The sequence below is a fragment of the Oryzias latipes genome, chromosome 16 (assembly GCF_002234675.1).
Source record: "Oryzias latipes chromosome 16, ASM223467v1".
NCBI lineage: Eukaryota > Metazoa > Chordata > Actinopteri > Beloniformes > Adrianichthyidae > Oryzias > Oryzias latipes.
Window position 1 is genome coordinate 21330129 of NC_019874.2, and position 17586 is coordinate 21347714.

Below are 17586 nucleotides of genomic sequence, written 5' to 3' on the forward strand. Positions count from 1 at the left end.
ATAAACTACTACTATTTCTGTAATGACGTATAATAAAAAGGCAAAAGAAGTGAACCTTGAGTGGTCTGATAATTCATAAACTCATCTAAGAATTTAACCATTCCTGCCTTTCTCCAATCAGTTCTGACCACAAACTCTCATCTAAAATCTCCTGGAGATTCCTCGCCTAAACATTGTTGGTCAAAAAAGTAGTTCAGAACAATTCATTGTTTCCATTTTTTCATTGAGTACATTCAGGGTAAAGTCTTGTAGCATTCTTAAATGAAAATATAGTACAAATAAGCAAGTGGTATCAATTAATACTTCGATTATGTTAGGAGTTGAGGAACCGTTTGTCTGATTCACAAGTAGGAGGAAAGAGGAACATGTACAAAATGAACTGTGGGAAACAGGATGAATTTAACTCCTGTCCAGCTGCTGAACAAACAGAGAAAAATTAGTCCTTTTGGTTTGAACAGCTTTTTTTTGTTACACTAGAGTTTTTACTATTTACTCCCTGGAAAACTGAGTGTATTTCTTTATAAATACATTTTTATTGAGGACTGTTATCCCTTGTGTTATCTTAGATGACCCCACCCGTACATTGACATGTTCTCCCTACCATGACAAAGGTGGATAAAGGTGAAAAGATTTCGTGTAATCCATGGACACCAGCGCAGATCACAAATCATTGAACAAAAAAGGTTTAATGCACTGTCTAGTGGGTCTAGATGACCCAACTCCCAATGTTAAAGTGCCTAGGATAGCACAAGGGTTACTGCAGGTCAAAAAGCAGATCCACAAGTCTCACTGTTTTTTTGAACAACTTTATTATTGTTCATCCTCAAATAATAAAGCAATTTTCAATCAAACAAATAAAACATTTAACCATTTAAAAATATTCAAAGCCATGTGAAAAAAAGAAAATAGGTATATTCACAAAAAAAGATAAACTATTCTCCAGAAATCAGAAAATGTCTGATCATAATTTGGAATTATTTGTAAAATCAGAAGTAATGTAAACATATAAACATTTCAAAATATAGCTAAAGATCAAATCTTTTGTGGATACCTTGAAAACAAGACTAAAATATATGACTAAATAAAGCATTTTAAAACCTTTGACGTAGACATCTTGTAAGAAATAGAAACAAGTAAAACTCTTATGTTGCTGTGATTATCATCTGATACTCAATGGAATTTGGTTTATAGGATAAGTTAGATGTAAAGAAAATAAATGGACTCTCCGGTGGGGGCCTGCGTTGGGCTCTTCCGGCGCGGCGGGGGGGCTGCTTTCCTGGCTGGGCTGGGGCGGCGCTCTCTTTCCCTCCGCGCCTCCCTGCTCTCTGGCTCTGGGGGCCTCGCGGCGGTCCTGCTGGCCCTGGCCTGGGTGGCGGTCTTGGTCGCCCGGGGGGCGGTCGTTTTCCTGCCTGTTCCCGTATGGCGTTGGGGGAATTCCGGCTGCCGCTGCTGCTGCGGCGGGGGTCTGGGTGTGGGGGTGGCTGGGCGCTCCTCCTCCTTCTTTTCACATTCCACCATCCATTTTAGAAGAACATAAACACTCACTTGAGCACAGGTGTTAGCTCACCTTTGCACTAACAGTTTGCATGATTGAATGAATGAAAGATTTCACACTAGTTGGTTTAAAGGCATAGGTATGCGTTCGTGAACACTATCTGTTTTGTGTACATGTTGACATGTGGACATTTTTGCGGCTAGCAGGTGTGTTGATAATATTTGAGTGTGTGTGAACAGGCCCCGCCCTTTTTGTACTACATTTGAACCATACCGTAATGATAAACAACCAGTAAACTTGTTGCTTTATGCTGCTTCATGGTCTTACCCCCCTTCCCCTCCTATTATCACCCTCCTACCCCCCCTCTCTCTAACGTCCCTCTCTCTTCTTCCCCTCTTTCCTTTTCCGTCCGGTCCAACACCAAAGATTTTCAAACATGATTGAAATTAATAAAGTTTGGCCTCAATTACAAAAGGGGTTTATTCAGACATACCTTTGGTTTGTCTGAAGATGAATAACCCCTCTTGTTAAAATAAAATATGTCCAACACAAGAGACCCTCAGCTCTCATCTGTTTGCCTAGCTGTTGGACAGGACAAGTTTAAAAAATAAAAAATAAAAAAAAATAAAAGAAAATAAATGGACTCTCAGGTGTCTGATTCTGACTCCAGGTACCTCAGGAAATTTGTTTTTTCCTGAGGCTTTCCTGTCACTGAAAGTAAGAGAGAAAAACAAGATAATGAATAAAAGAACCTGATAAATTCAAACACTTCCATTTGTGTGCAACATTCACAAAAAACGACAACATTTGAGTGATTTATTTGATCAAACATTTTCAGTGAAGAATTTATCATTTTTTTTCACAGTTTTAACATTTTTTTCCCAAAAAAATAAATAGTTTAAAGTGGACAGAAAAGCTTCTGTTTATTTACCAACATTTCTATGGAATGATGACATTTCCTCATAAACATTGTTTTGCTCTAAAAGAAAAAAAAGAACAAATATGAAATTTGTTTTTATGTTTTAAGCCAAAAATCAGTTTTTTTAATATGAATTATAATCGTTTTTTTTTAAGTAGAGCAAAGGAAAAATGACATGCATACCTGCTCTGTAAGGGGGAGGATCATGTTTTCTGTTGTGTCTAAATGTTAATGAAATATAAAAAATAAAATAAAAGTAAATTTAAAAGAGTTTTACAAATACCTTCAATAAATAGCAGCACTAAACAGAAAAACTGAAAAGTAAAGTTTGGCTTTGAAAGGCTGGTTTAAAAACTGTCAGCCTGCTTTCATGACACATTTTAATGGAAGAAGTAAAACAAAAAGTTTAATAAATGCTTTTTTAACCCTTGTGCTATCTTAGAAGACCCCACCCTTACTTTGACGTATTCTCCCTACCATCACAAAGGTGGATAAAGGAGAAGAGGATTTCATGTAATCCATAGACATCAGTGAGGTTCACATATCATTAAAGAAAAAAGGGTCAGCGCACTGTCTAGTGGGTCTAGATGACCCAACTCCCAATGTTAAAGTGCCTAGGATAGCACAAGGGTTGAACAAGTTCGTGACCTTACACCAGAAGCCACGCTGTCACAAATACTTAACATTCAGAATCAGTAAACTAAATCATACTTTACTATACTTGTAAAGAAAAGTAAGAATAATGTGCATCATCGTTGTTTCTATTTGTTTACTCACCGTTTGTTATACACAGAGTATCCTCCAGCAGAAGCTGCAACAACAACAACTAAACATCCAACCACGATTCCGGCAATGCAACCAGCAGAACATCCTGATGAGTTTTCTGAAACAACAACAGCTTGTTGGACAAAATCTCTGCAGATGTGACAGTTTCTATTACTTACCAGTTACTTAACAGCCTTAAACACAAACACATACAAAATATTTGAAGTAACTAGCTGTGTTTAAATGGACAAAAGTAATCAGAATAAAAATGTGTCATAGGTGGGTTTTGCTGATTTTTAATTTATTGCGATTGTAGGTCATTTCTGCCTGGCTTTGACATCATGCATGGACGGTGTGGCGCTCCAGAGAAGGCTTTGGACCGCAAACAGGACGGGCTGGCTGCTCCTCGTGAGTGAGCTGCTGGACTCAGGAGAACCGAGTCTTCCAGGAGAACTGTGTCTCCGAGCAGAGGAGCAGCTTCAGAACGGTGTGTGAGCTGGCGCAAGCGACTGTTAAATGCGGAAAACTGTTGTGCGTAGTCCTGAGAAACAGTGCAAACAATCACGTGAATATGCAACATCGCCCCACAGATTTTAAATGCCTCCAAGGCTAAATGTTGTTGGCACCTATTAACCCTAATCCTAACCATTCTTCTGGGTCAGGATTTGATATAATCAGATAAAGTTTTTCAGGACCAATGTAAACAGTTCAATTCTAATCCGATCTTTGATCCGATCAAAGACATTTTGCACATGGAACTGCAGCTAGTGCTTTGTGTTTCTGTCTGCATAGAGTTCATGAACAGCCATTCTTATTCTGTAACTCATCTATACATTCCTCCTGTTTGCTCTGGTCCAGTTTTAAAAGCTTGACTACAAAAAAACTCATTTTTATCATTCTTGTTAGTTTGTTTTAGCTGCTAAACATCCTTTTGTTTTTACTACCAAGTGGAAGTGCTCCTGTTTTCCAATGTTTTCAACAGAACTGTTTTTATTTAAGCTTACAGTTCATGGGCATAATTTATGTTGATGATTCAGAGATGATTGACACACACAACAGTGTTCTGCAGGCTGGATGTCCTGTATATTCAACAGAACTAAACATGTAGTTCTTGTTTCTTTCTTTGTGTTACTGGATGGATCTACTGGAATTCAAAACACAAAACTTAAAACCCTCAACTAAAAGCTTGCAACATCTGCGGTGAGCTGTTGCACTTGACAGCAACGCTTATTTTTTGAAAGTGTCCTTTTCTTGTGGGCAGCCTCAGAGACACCAGTCATGCTGTGTAACAGTGTCTTGACACGTCACACCTCTGTGGTGGTGCGGTCAATTACCTTTCCGGAGTAGAAGTGTTATTCAGTGTTGAGACAATATTTCAGGGAAATATGCCTTTTGAGAACCTGGATTAATAATAATTTAGATCCGTGAATTTAGCCAGTAACAGAAAAAAGCAAAAACTGCAGTTTGTATTTTTTAAAACTTAAAAGTAATACCAAAAGTGAGTAAAGCCTAAATCAGGGGTCGGGAACCTTTTTGGCCAAGAGAGCCATGAACGCCACATATTTTGAAATGTAATTTCGAAAGAGCCATACAATAATGTAGTGTCCCTTTCCCACACTGAGGCACGGAGACTTAACCTTTTTTAAGGTTCTTTATTCTGGTTACTGCAGGCTGTAAAAAAACGCCGTACAATTAATTCAGCAACTCCTGAATGTCTCCCGCCGAGACGAGAGCGCTTCTCCCAACTTTATATTCCCCTGCTCCCGCTCCAGCCCTCCCATTTCTCTTATTCGGCCCATAGCTGAACCCCATTGGTCCAAACTCCCTAACAACAGCCTGAGCGACAGAACTGAGGGCCAATCAGATCTCTGCTTGATGCGTTTAATGAACTCCAGAACTTTTAACACCCACCCAGTCCAACTCAGACCGCGACAATATGTTTAAAACTAAATATACAAGTGAATGTGTGCATTTGATTTAATTTCAACATTTTTAGAGTACAATAAGTCTGTGGATTCTTTTTAATAACATTGTTATGCTGTTGCTAATAAATTATGAGTATTTCTCGTGGTAGTTCTGCTGATGGTCTAGTCTGGTTGATACGTGCTGAGTTTCTGCTTCATGCAGGCGTTGAGACTTTAAACGTGATCGTAGGTCTGAATGTTCTGTAGATGTGAGACAGACTGATCACATAAAGACGCGGAGCCAAACTCACACTCACACGCTGCAGTGAGTGACGGGCAGCGGGTTTACGTTTTTACAATCCCTGCGCGATTCACCTGCTGCCTGTCGCCATACCCCCCCACCCTCTGCTTTCTCCCTCACACATCCCGTCTCCGCATCTGCGCGCTCTTTCTCAGAGACGGGAGCGCGCAGTTTTTGGCACGGCAATTCACAGGTTTCCGGCTGGTACAAACTCTGTGAAATAATAGATAATAGTAAACTGAAAGTGCTGGCGCAGATTTTTCTCTCTAAGCACCGCTACTACTGCGCGCCTCTGGCATCGCATCGCGCCCGAGAAGGACTGGTCAAATGAGAGAGAAAAAAAAAAGTATAATTAAAGATTTGTCTGCGAGCCACATGTGACCATCAAAAGAGCCATAGGTTCCCGACCCCTGGCCTAAATAGATTCACTCTAAAATTTTCTTTTAGGCCTTCCCCAGCTTACAAATATTCATATCTTTCAATATTGGGGAGTAATATTAGTGTATTCTACTTTCAAACATCGTTTAAAAATGGTTAAGTTCAGAATAAAAATGCAAAATTGTGATGGATGTTATTGAAAGTGTGGTGACAATCCAGGCTTATTTTCATTAGCGCCCTTTAATACTGCTTGAAGTTTTGTATTTGTTTTACTTTTGATTAAAATGACTGATTACACATTTCTGTCTTTTTACAGAAAAACTGAAACTTTGTCAGAAGTTTCAGTTTTTACTGAATTAAAAGAAATTGTTTTTTAGGTTTTAAAAAAAACAGTGAGTCGGTTGATAAATTGTGCTGATTTTTGATTAAGATATTCACATTAACCGGCCACTGGTATAAATATATATTCTTACTCACTTTGAACATGAAGTTGAGTTGTATCATGAAATGATCCAAGTGGATAAGTGTTAATGGTGCAGATGTAAGACCCTGCATCTGACAATTCCACATTCTTAATTTGTAACAATTGATCATCCATGTCCACTCTCCCCTTCAAATGAGACTCATGAACACCTTTTCCATGTTGTTTGTTAAAGACCAAAATAAGAGTTTTATTCCCGTCTGGTGACAGGAAGTCCCACTGACTCTGAGTAACATTGGAAGATTCTTTCCCTTGAATAAAACTGCATGGCAGGGTGACATCATGGCCAACATATCCAGTCACTGGAGACAAGACTTCAACTTTTTGTGCCCAAAAAACTGTAAGAATAAACAGAATTAGTGATGGCAAAAGAGAAGTACACATTAAAAGACAAAAAACTATTTTGAAATTTTTATTTCATGATTTTAAAGCATTTGTGTGCCTTAAAATAATGTGATAATTAAGCAATTTTAGTTGTGCTTAGTCTTTGAAGAACAAAAAAGAATACATGAAGAGAAAAGACTAAAAACTCTGGACTTACGTGGCAGTAATGCGATGAAAATCAAACACAACAGTAGATGAGAAAATCTATTACAAGCCTTCATCATCTGAACTGAAACTAGTTATTGTTAAATTTTTTATTTGAAATTGTACAAAAAAAAACAAAGTTCAAATCCCACAGAGTTTGTCTGTCTGAGCTACAAAACAAACTTGGCAACAGAAGCTGTTGGTGATAGTGTGAATGTAACAGGTAAGAGACAAGAAAAGTAGAAAAAGGAACTCAGCTGCTGTGAATTAAAATGACTATCTCATACCTATCAACAGAATTTCCTGTAAATTCTGGGCTAAACTTGTTCTTTCTCATGAAAACTTATGTAACTAACAGTGAATTTACTCACGATAAGGAGTGTGTTTTCTTAAAGCATATTGATCCTTTGCATCTTGAGCATGCAGTCTTCCTCCTAGAGGAGTGGATCCTGTCTTTCACTTTAGTCTAGAGCAGACTTTCTGACTGTCTACTCTACAACAGTGACCCTGTGAGGTTAAAAACAATTTGTGGGAGACGCAGGTGGCTCAGAAAGCAAAAAACATTATTTTAACACACAAACACATTTTGCCTTCCAGCTTTTTAATGTTACCCTCAGGCTGTCGCTTTATTTTCCCACCAAAAAAAACAAACTGTCTCTTCTTTTGCTAGTTGCCTTTTTCTTGACATTTTTGTCAGCTGTACAACATTGTTGAACTAAAGCGCATAAAGGCAGAGTATAACAGTGGGTTCCAGTACAAACAGAAAACAGTCATAAAGGTTTCAAATAATTGAGAAAAGTTGGAACACTGGTAAGGGAGACTTAAAGCTTGATGAACCTTCTGTTGCGGCTTGACATGACACGACAATACTTTTTTTAAAAACCAGTTTAAAACCTACTTAAGTGTTTTTTGTAGTGATGTGCGAGTCATGAACGAATCATTCAATACTAGCGAGTCACTTTACTAACTCGTGAATCAAGACTCATTTTCCCAGGTGACTCATTATTTGACTCATTCCCTTCCACCACTAACTACATGCACTTGTAAAAGAATCCAACATTGCAACAGAACTCTTTTTACCTCCCTGCTCTGAGAAGTAAGACCACTCAAAATGAAACTCACTACACAAGAGAATCATTTGATAGCTCATAGCACTGCTCTGCTAACATAGAACTTCCCTGCTTTAAAATGAAAAAAAAAAAGATCAGATTAAAATGCATATTTATCTCTTTAAACTTAAGTAATATTTAATGCTTGTTAAAATTATATTTACTATTATTTTTATAAAATTATTACTAAAATATTTTGTTGATGAATATTCTCATCCAGGTTATGTTATTTTAAAGTTTAGTGGTTGCATTAATCCCAGATTAACATATTGTCACCCAGAGCGGAAATCTCATATTCTTCTTTGGTTTTGTGACTCTAATAATAAAATACGAAAAAATCGGATCACCTCTGTATTTTAGTCAAGCTACAATTTTTGAAAAAAAATAAACAAATACAATAACTATATTTTACATGTTTCTAAAACTATTTCTTTAACAAAAACAGTCACAAAATAGATGCTCACAGACCCCGCCCCAGTCTACAGAGTGAGGCCACAGGATGGCGCTAATGTTTACTTCCTCACTTCACCCACAGAATCTGAAAAAGTCAACTTTACCACTTCACTTTAACTTCGTGATGCAGGTGTACAACACCATTTTACAAATCTGTTCTTATTGTAAATAGAGAATCTGAAAGCCAGAAATACCTTAAAAAAATTCACCCTGACTTTTACTTTGAGCAATGCTTCACTCAGCATAGTGAGCAAACAAAAAAAAACTCAACAAAATCCTGTTAAATAAATCAAAAACTGAGATCACAGTAACATCAATGTTTGTCCACTTTAGTACCAACAAATGAAACAAACAAGAGACAGAATCTTTTTCTCATTTAAGTTTCCTGAGTCACTTGATTTTGGCACAGACCAGCACGTTAAAGTGTCTTCTCTTGGCTCCATCTCTGAACATTTTTCTCCTTTTTTGGACCAGCACATTTGTTTTACCAGTGTGAACAACTACTGAATAAAGCATTAAGATGACAGAAAATTCATTCAAACTCAAATTCATTATTTATTTCATAGAATGTTTTAAATCTCTAAATATCTCTAAATATGAATTTTCTTTTCAAAGTGAAAATAAATCTTTTTTTTGCAACAAACCATCAGTGTCATACTAAGAAATAATTTTTGTGTTGAACACATGAACTGCTTTAAAGGCTTCATTATATGCTTTAAAAACATAAATAAAAATAACATTTATACATGTAAAATACTTGATTTTACATACATACATTTAAATGTATGGGATTATGAACATGAAAAGACTTGGGCACTTTAACAAGATTAGAAAAGAACAAAGCGTGAAGTTACTTGTAGATAATAATAAACAAAATTGAGATATTGTAGTGGTGACCACATGAAATAACCTATTTGTGGACACGGCTCCTGCTTGTACAGTCACATCTGAGGAAAAAAAGAAAAGAAGTTGTCATTTTCTGCACATAAATGACCACTACAAGACTAAACAGGAACACAGGTACATACAAGCGCCTGATGCGGAAGAAGTATGTGGCGACTGGCAGGGTCATCAACAGCAGCAAGAAACCAAAAGCCGTGCCATGAATGAACCAAAACGACACTAGCTTCAGTTCTGGGGGAAAAATAAACACATCTATACATAAATAACTCTGTGTCAAACCTGACAGCAGAAACCACAACATACAGCTTCATGTTGATAATGAAAAAACTGTTTAAATGTAATTTCATTTTAGTTTAGTTTATTTCAAACTAAACTATGAAAACTGTGTATATCACTTCAAAACGTTAGTTTATTATTTTTTCCTTTTATCTTTATGATTCTCTGTTATTGCAGAAAGAGATAATAAGAGCAAAAACGTTTCTAAATATTTATGTGACTAAGATAAGTAAACAGCCATGTTTACATGTCTGAGTCTGATTCTGACTTAAATTTATTGGAGATGAAGATTTTGAGCTTAAAATTTACAGAGAAAGTTCTTCATCCAAGAAAGTACGCAGTATTCAAAGGAGAGGATCTTTGTAAATTCTCCAACATCTGATCATATGGGATTTTTTTTTTACCTTGAACATGAAGTTCCGTTGCATCATGAAATCTTCCAGATGGAAAAGTGTTAATGGTGCAGATGTAAGACCCTGCATCTGACAATTCCACATTCTTAATTTGTAACGATTGATCATCCATGTCCACTCTCCCCTTCAAATGAGACTCATAAACACCTTTTCCATATTGTTTGTTAAAGACCATGATCTTGGTTTTATTTCCATCTGGTGACAGGAAGTCCCACTGACTCTGAGTAACATTGTAATCATTTATCCCTTGAATAAAACTGCATGGCAGGGTGACATCATGGCCAACATATCCAGTCACTTGAGACAAGACTTCAACTTTTTGCGCCCAAAAACCTGTAAAACGATAAAAATAATTGTTGTTGGTCAAATAAAAGAACAAATAAATAAATAATGGGCAAATTGAAAGCTTTCTTTTCCATTTTTTTGCAAAGACAGGTATTACAAAAAATGTTTTAAGAAATTATCATTATGTGACTATGTGATCATAGTTTTGTTTGATTTATTCCAGACTTTATTCCAGACTCTTCATATTCAGAAAAAAGCTGAATTTTAACCTTTGTATTAAGTATATATCTTTTTTTATTCCAGGAAAAGAAATTTAACAACTTCAGACTTACATGGGTGTAATGTAAGGGTGATCGTCCACAACAATAGATGACAGATTCTCTTGCAAAGCTTCATCATGCGCAACTGAACTGTTCCGTGCTCCGTTCTCGGAGACTTTTTTTTTTTTTACAACAAGACAAATAGAGTAAGTTTGCAGCAGAAACCAATGATAATAATGTACGCTTGTAAAAAAATAGAAAAGGAACTCAGACGCTGCAACTTAAGGTCACTATTTCTAAATGATAGACAGGCTTTCAATAGTTCCAGCAAGGTCTAGGCTAAACTCTGTCCTTAAGCTTAAGCAACAATGAACTTGTCCGTTCTGCATAGGTGCTATGCAGAATGCAATGTAAATGTTTTTAACCAAACTGTGAATAGAAAAACGTCCGTCATCAGGCATTGTTAAAAAGGGGTGGGATCATAGAAGATTTCTCTTTAACCGACTCCTTTAAAGGACACCGTCTTGTTTAATCTATTATAAAATCTTGTGGTTATTTTCATTTGTGTTTGAAATAAAGAAATTGAATTGAATTGAAAAAAATTAAAAATAACTATAAAGAGGAGTAGGCTACGTTTAGTGCCTTACATCTTTGGCATGCAATTAGAATTGTAAATAAAAGAGAAGTCGATCATTTTTCTTGGTTGAGTTAGTTCAGCCAGCATGAATTCTAAAGTCAGCCAAGACTTTCTAACAGTCTACTGTGTGATAGTGAACTTGTGTGGTCAAAAAGTGTATTTTACATATTTTGCATACAAGCAAACACATACATAAAGTAAGAAATATGTGATTTCTACTATTCCTAAGATTTAACAACATTACCAAATATCTGGAATGACAAACAGTGGAAAGTCAAACTGAGTTGTCTACACACACTGTGGCCTTGTGGTTCCTAAACGCTCACCATCAGCTGACAGTTTGCTATTTGAAGCATTTTATTTCCTTTCTGCATCTGCAATGTCAAGCATCTCTTCTTTTTTCAACCAGCTCTGAGCACAAACTGTCATCCAAACTCTTCTGCAGATTACTGGCATATACACCAAGGAGTGCCCAATATTTTTATGAACGCATTTTGAAAAAAAACGTTGACCAATGAATTTGAAGCGCGTCATGTTCTGGCCCACCGCCTCTATTGACGTGTGACTTGCATTTGGTGTGAACGTAGCATTACGCTGGGCACTAAGGCTTGGGAGCAACCTACATGTTTTTTCTTCTTTATTATGATTTTTTTTTTTTTGCACCTGCAACCTTTACTCTGTGACTCGTACTCTGGTGCGACTTATACTCAAAAATACGTAAGGCTACTAAAGACAGATTTACATCTTAAAAGTAATAGGTGCATCCTCTCGTTCATGCAAACACTCAGTTTCCTTTTGCACAGCCAGAACATGTACACAACATCCATAATTCCTATTGTTACAAGGATATCTCTCACCCAAAACAAGTCACTGACCCTGGAGCCAGTAAAACAGCCCCATACCATCACACATTGTACTCCGTGTTCGACAGTTGATGTCCTTCACTGTAGACACACATCCTTTTTTATTCTTCATGGCATAGAAACCAAAATTTAAAAATGTGATCATTTTTTCCACAACATCTTCCCTCCATGTTTAGTAGTCCAGTGGCATTGCTGGCTGAGGTGACACTATTTGCCTTACAAAAGCCTTTTCAGGCAGAAACCTGAGGTCTGCCTGTTAGGTTATTGCCACATGAATCAAGATGTGTCTGAAGTTGTTGAACCCAGGAGTTTAGTTAGTTTAGGGTGTAATAAAAAAGAGTTTAAAAATATTTTTTTTCATATTTTATTGTGAGAAGACTCAACTTCTGATAAAAACAAAAACAAACAAAACACAATGACATTTTCAAAGACCTCAAGGACACAGTTTTTAAAGTCTGAGGGACAGGCAACTTAACAGACCACAAGAGGATGGTAAAGGTCAGTAAGACGTCAATTTCATTTAAATTATGTTTCTCGGTCACTGTGGGTCCAAAATTCAAGAGATTAACAATTACTTTTGGACGGATCTAATGGTTTATTTAGGTTTACTGGAAGGTTTTAGATCATTTTCTGGAATCATCAGTTCATTAGAATCTACAACACTGAAGCAAAAATTATGTTTAACGGAAATCTCTACCTCAGCTGATCCATAAGGTGATGTTTGGAAATCTATAGAACTGAGGAAAACTCTAAATTGGTTTGATTGGGGTGCTCAGAGAAGACAATATGTTTTGTCTGTTACTGAGAAATATATATATTTTTAATTTTACTTATCCACACTTTTAAAGAACCCAAAAAAGTTGCTTCATCAGATGCATTTCTGTCCCTCTTTTATAAACATGTGTGAGAACAAACACATGTTTTTAATACGTATCTTTATTGGTGAAATACTAATATGTTTTACCAGTCAGACAGGAAGTGTCATGCTTTATTTGCTTTTACAACTCTATTAGACAATCTTAAATAAGGTTTAATTATTGCAATTTAGTTAAGTTTCAAGTCTCCAAGAAAAATGAAAAAGCTTTTTTTTCTTCATGTTTCTAAAAAGGTTTATTCAACAAAAAACATCACAAGAAACATCCCATTTTCACACCATGTCTCACACTTTGTAGCCTCATTCTGTTTACAGAACAAGATTAGGGGACAACACAGATGTCTGCTTCCTGTTGTTAACACTCTTCAACCACAGAATCACAAAGATCAACTTTACCACTCTACATTGCATTCGTGTAGCAACACAGTTTTGCAACCCTGTTCCCGTTGTTTCAGAGGAACTCAGTCAGAAACACGCGAAAAAAGAAAAATTAACCATGAATGTCGTGCCAGAATCTTTTTCTCATTTGAAGTTCCTCAATCTTGAGGCTTTTGCACAGACTTGTATCAAAGTGGCTTTTCTCTATAAACTGTCAAAGCTCCGCTTTGCTTCTTTTATTAGCATCATCCTCCTTTTTAGCACATGAAAATTTTAGATTATTAGTGTGAACATATACCAAACTTTGGCAGGTCAGCACTTTTGTGCAGAGTAAACTGGGTGTTGTAACATTCTCACGAGATTTGTCAACTTTAAAGACAGAAAATGTATTTTTATTCATCAATGTTTTATGAACTGAGGTTTTAGAAGAAAAGCCTTAGTAGCTGCTTCTACTTTCCAGTGTGGAAGTAGAACAGTACAACAATATTTTTAGAGAAAATACATTTAAGAGGAGTTAGTTGTGTGAATTCAGAAAGGTAGTTTTACCAATTTTGGAAAAAAAACTACAACAAATATGTAAAGCAGCAATTGAGATTATTATAAACACAAAAAAATGTTTTGTTTCCAAAATGTTTTATTTAATCATATCTAAAAATTAATTTTCTCAAAGCTTCCAAAAAATTATCTTTCCAACCCACTATTAATTTCACACTAAGTATCAGTTTCTGTTCTGAGTTGTCGTCCTCTGTCTATTTCTGTCTGACATGAGTGCACATGCTCAGACCTGAGCTGCTAAAAGGCTTTGTTGTTTAATTCACAGATAAAAATAACACACATGTAAGGGAAATACAGATTCACTTCAAACATGGATTCATTAATTTTGTTGGTGAAAAACATTTACATGAGAGTAGATGACATTGTCAGAGTGTGCAGAGTCTTCATGCTTGGTTTTAGACGAAGAAGCTTTCTTGGTTTTCTTAATCTTCACACCAGCGTAGACCACTTCCTACATGAGCACGAAAAAAGTTTATCTCTATTTATTTACTGCAAGTTTACTGTAATTTACGGAGCCCGTGTCCTGGGGAACAAGATGTATTTTTATATCTTAATGTCAGGACACGGGCTCAATAGTAATTCACTAAAGTGAATAATGAATAAATAAATGTCGCCTTGAAAAAAAAGAGAAGCTCACCTCCTTTCCTGCAGAAAGGTCTGTCTCACATATACCTAAAAAAAAAATCACAAACTTTATTAATAGAAGCTGAAATCAAAAAGTGGAAAGGCAATAAAAGACAGAATTGAGAGGTGACACACGTGCATTCCCTTGTTGATGTTCATGTCCCCTTTTACAGTCACATCTGAGAAAAAAGAAACAAAAAAATCAAGTATTTCTAAATGGCCACTATGAAACCAAACATTTTCACATATAGACCCAAACACACCTTCTGCAGAAGAAGTACGCAGTGACTGACAGGATCAGCAGCAGGAGCAAGAAACAAGAAACTATTACATAAATATACCAAGACGGCATAGGTTTCAGTTCTGGGGAAAAAAAAGATTCAGAGCTAAATTATTCGGTGTGTCAAACCTGACTCCAGACACATAACATTTATTATAACTCCATGTTAACGGCACAATTTGATCAAAAATTATTTTAATCACAGGAATTTGTAAGTAATTCACTAATACTTCAAGAAAGAAACTGGTATCCATAATAATCTCTTGAAAAAATATTTTGTCCATCAGTGTGCTCTAGATTTGGGATTTGGGATTAAACCACCATATTGCTCCTGACTGTGGCTGTGGCAGTAGCTCATTGTTCTGCTGGGTCAACTGTGGAGAGCATGTTTTGTACACGTAAAGCTGTGACAACTAATGACGGTTTACTTTTAACTTAAGGACATCAACTTATTGAAGATAAAAAATGACTGTAAGTACAGTAAGGGTGCAATTGACACTTTGTGGTAAAAACTAAAGGCATGACTGAGACCAATAAGTATTAAAGCTCCAGAACTACTAGTGTCAAAGTGAAGAACTGAATTTGGACAGGAATAGTAGTTAGGAGAAAGATTTTATTTCTAAAGTATGATACAAAAATAGCATCTATAGAACAAAATAAATGACATTGAATTTTTAAATGTTTGTTTCATAGTTGTTTAATATTTTTAGTGTGAAGTATTTCTGTATGGTGATGTCTGTGGATTATTCGATTTGATGTTTTTTTTAACTCTCAAACAACAGAACGATTTGATGAAAAGTGTTTTTTACTCACCTTGAACATCAAGTTTGGTTGTGCTTTCAAATTTTCCAGATGGAAAAGTGTTAATAATGCAGATGTAAGACCCGGCATCTGAAAATGCCACATTCTTAATTTGTAACGATTGACCATCCATGTCCACTCTCCCCTTCAAATGAGACTCATGAACACTTTTTCCATATTGTTTGTTAAAGACCATGATAAGAGTTTTATTTCCATCTGGTGACAGGAAGTCCCACTGACTCTGAGTAACATTGGAATCATTTGTCCCTTGAATAAAACTGCATGGCAGGGTGACATCATGGCCAACATATCCAGTCACTTGAGACAAGACTTCAACTTTTTGCGCCAAAAAAACTGTACAAAAGATACAGATAATGATAATTGTTGTTGGTAAAAGCAGAGAACAAAGAGATGGAAATATATATCTATGTAAATATTAACAGTTTAATGCATTGTTTTTACTTTGTGCTAAAACCAGTATGAAGTTATAAATTATGTAAGTAATCACCCTATGACTAATATGTGTATGTTTGTTTTATAGACTTTGTACACTTCATGTAATTAACAAAAAAAAAAGAAAAAGAAAACAATTTTAACATATTTGATAAGGATGCTTTCTGTTAAAAAAAAATAGAATCTTTTAACTTACCTGGCTGTAATGTGACGTAAAGCATGCATAAATAAGATAATCTCTCATAAAGCTTCATCATGGAAAACCGAATCTCCCGAAAATATCTCCCAAATTTGCCAAGATAAAAAAAGACTTAGATTTTTAGTTTTTATTTTACAACATAAAATATCTAAATATAATGAGTAAGTGCACGCTTGTAAGAGAGAAGAACAGCAGATAAAGAAACCCAGGCAAGACCAACAGGTTCTCTATAATTAAAGGGCGTTACTAAGGTCTGGGCTAAACTCCATCCTTCTCTTGTGAACTTACTTGTGAAGAACCAAGTTGGAGTTCTTCTTGATCTTCTGCGCAACAGTGACCTCGTGTGGTCATATTGTGGAAGAGCTTAGTATTAATCGGACTTCAAAACATTGGCGCTCAGTTTACCAAACAAATGAAAAAATAGAAAAATAAATAAACATGTAAGGAAAAACAATGTAGAGCCAAACCATAGGCAAACTCTGTGGTCTGCTCGTTCCAAAACCCTTTATTTTCCTTCAACTGACGCTTTGCTTGATGATGAGTTGTTTCAATGCACACGTGTGAACTCAAGATTCTCCTCTTTTTGATCAGGTGCACAGTTTTATCGTAACCCTTGTGCTATCCTAGGCACTTTAACGTTGGGAGTTGGGTCATCTAGACAGTGCTCTGAACCTTTTTTCTTCAATGATTTGTGATCTTCTCTGGTGTCCATGGATTACATGAAATCTTTCCACCTTTGTCATGGTAGGGAGAACACGTCAATGCAAGGGTGGGGTCAACTAAGATAGCTCAAGGGTTAAAGACCCACTCATACGAAAGTGATGATTGCAGTGTTGTTAACATGTTTTGTTTTGGTGTGTGGCATGATTCTGATGATGGAGGACATAAAATTATACAACTAACTTTTAAATGGCATCTCTGAGTCTCTGAATCTGAAGTATACGAAAAAAACGCAAAATAGAGGTCAATTGTGACATAGAGAATATGCTGGAATGGCCATAAGCTCCCTTCTCTGCTCCATTATATGGGCATCCACGTGCAGACAAGTAAACTATGGATATCTTTGTTTTCCTCGCCTGAGCTGGCATTTGGCTCAAAACTGGCCTAGATAGCTCCACTGTTGCTCATCACTTTTGTTGCACTAGTAATGTTAGGTCGGGGTTGTGAGGGGCTGTGAGCTAGCAGGAGAGCATGTAAACAGATGAATGATGGTAAGTAGTTGTCACGCTGATGTGCGAAGGTGTGTTTATCATGCTCTGTCTTGGAGCGCACAGCAACTCACATGAGCGTAAGCTGGGAACACTCAAAACGGCGTTTCACCACGCCATGTGTAAAAAAAATCTGAGCTGGAGGACGGCGGCTTCTGTATAAACTTGGAAGTTGTATTCACTGTGTGAGTGAGACTTGGACTTTAAAGGGCCACTGCTTAGCTCAATGCTGAACTTTTAATAT

General features: G+C 36.4%; 1 protein-coding gene and 1 long non-coding RNA gene across 3 annotated transcripts; both read right to left on the reverse strand.

Moving 5' to 3' along the window:
- Nucleotides 1-8101: 8101 nt before the first annotated feature.
- Nucleotides 8102-10820, reverse strand: LOC105355965. The gene is made up of 4 exons (XR_002874978.1): nucleotides 10543-10820; nucleotides 9917-10258; nucleotides 9362-9467; nucleotides 8102-9280 (listed from the first exon to the last, which is right to left on the reverse strand). It is a non-coding gene; the product is annotated as an uncharacterized LOC105355965 (long non-coding RNA).
- A 2109-nt stretch (nucleotides 10821-12929) lies between these two features.
- Nucleotides 12930-16312, reverse strand: LOC105355966. 2 transcript variants are annotated; one of them, XM_011485498.2, is made up of 6 exons: nucleotides 16132-16312; nucleotides 15495-15836; nucleotides 14665-14764; nucleotides 14537-14580; nucleotides 14415-14449; nucleotides 12930-14228 (listed from the first exon to the last, which is right to left on the reverse strand). In XM_011485498.2, exons 1-6 carry the CDS (start codon nucleotides 16190-16192, stop codon nucleotides 14097-14099), a joined length of 714 nt encoding a protein of 237 aa, XP_011483800.1. In that variant the 5' UTR covers nucleotides 16193-16312; the 3' UTR covers nucleotides 12930-14096. The 2 variants fall into 2 exon arrangements, with proteins under 2 accessions (XP_011483800.1, XP_023820467.1); XM_023964699.1 differs by lacking the exon at nucleotides 16132-16312 and having other exon boundaries at nucleotides 15495-16024.
- Nucleotides 16313-17586: the final 1274 nt, after the last annotated feature.

What these genes read in the sequence shown, in the direction of transcription:
- LOC105355966 (XM_011485498.2), bottom strand. Translation starts at nt 16,192, where the DNA reads ATGATGAAGCTTTATGAGAGATTATCTTATTTATGCATGCTTTACGTC. An exon ending in AACCAAACTTGATGTTCAAG is followed by an intron (nt 14,765 to 15,494) that starts GTGAGTAAAAAA and finishes TTTTTTCCCCAG; the next exon opens with AACTGAAACCTATGCCGTCT. An exon ending in ACCTTTCTGCAGGAAAGGAG is followed by an intron (nt 14,229 to 14,414) that starts GTGAGCTTCTCT and finishes GTGCTCATGTAG; the next exon opens with GAAGTGGTCTACGCTGGTGT.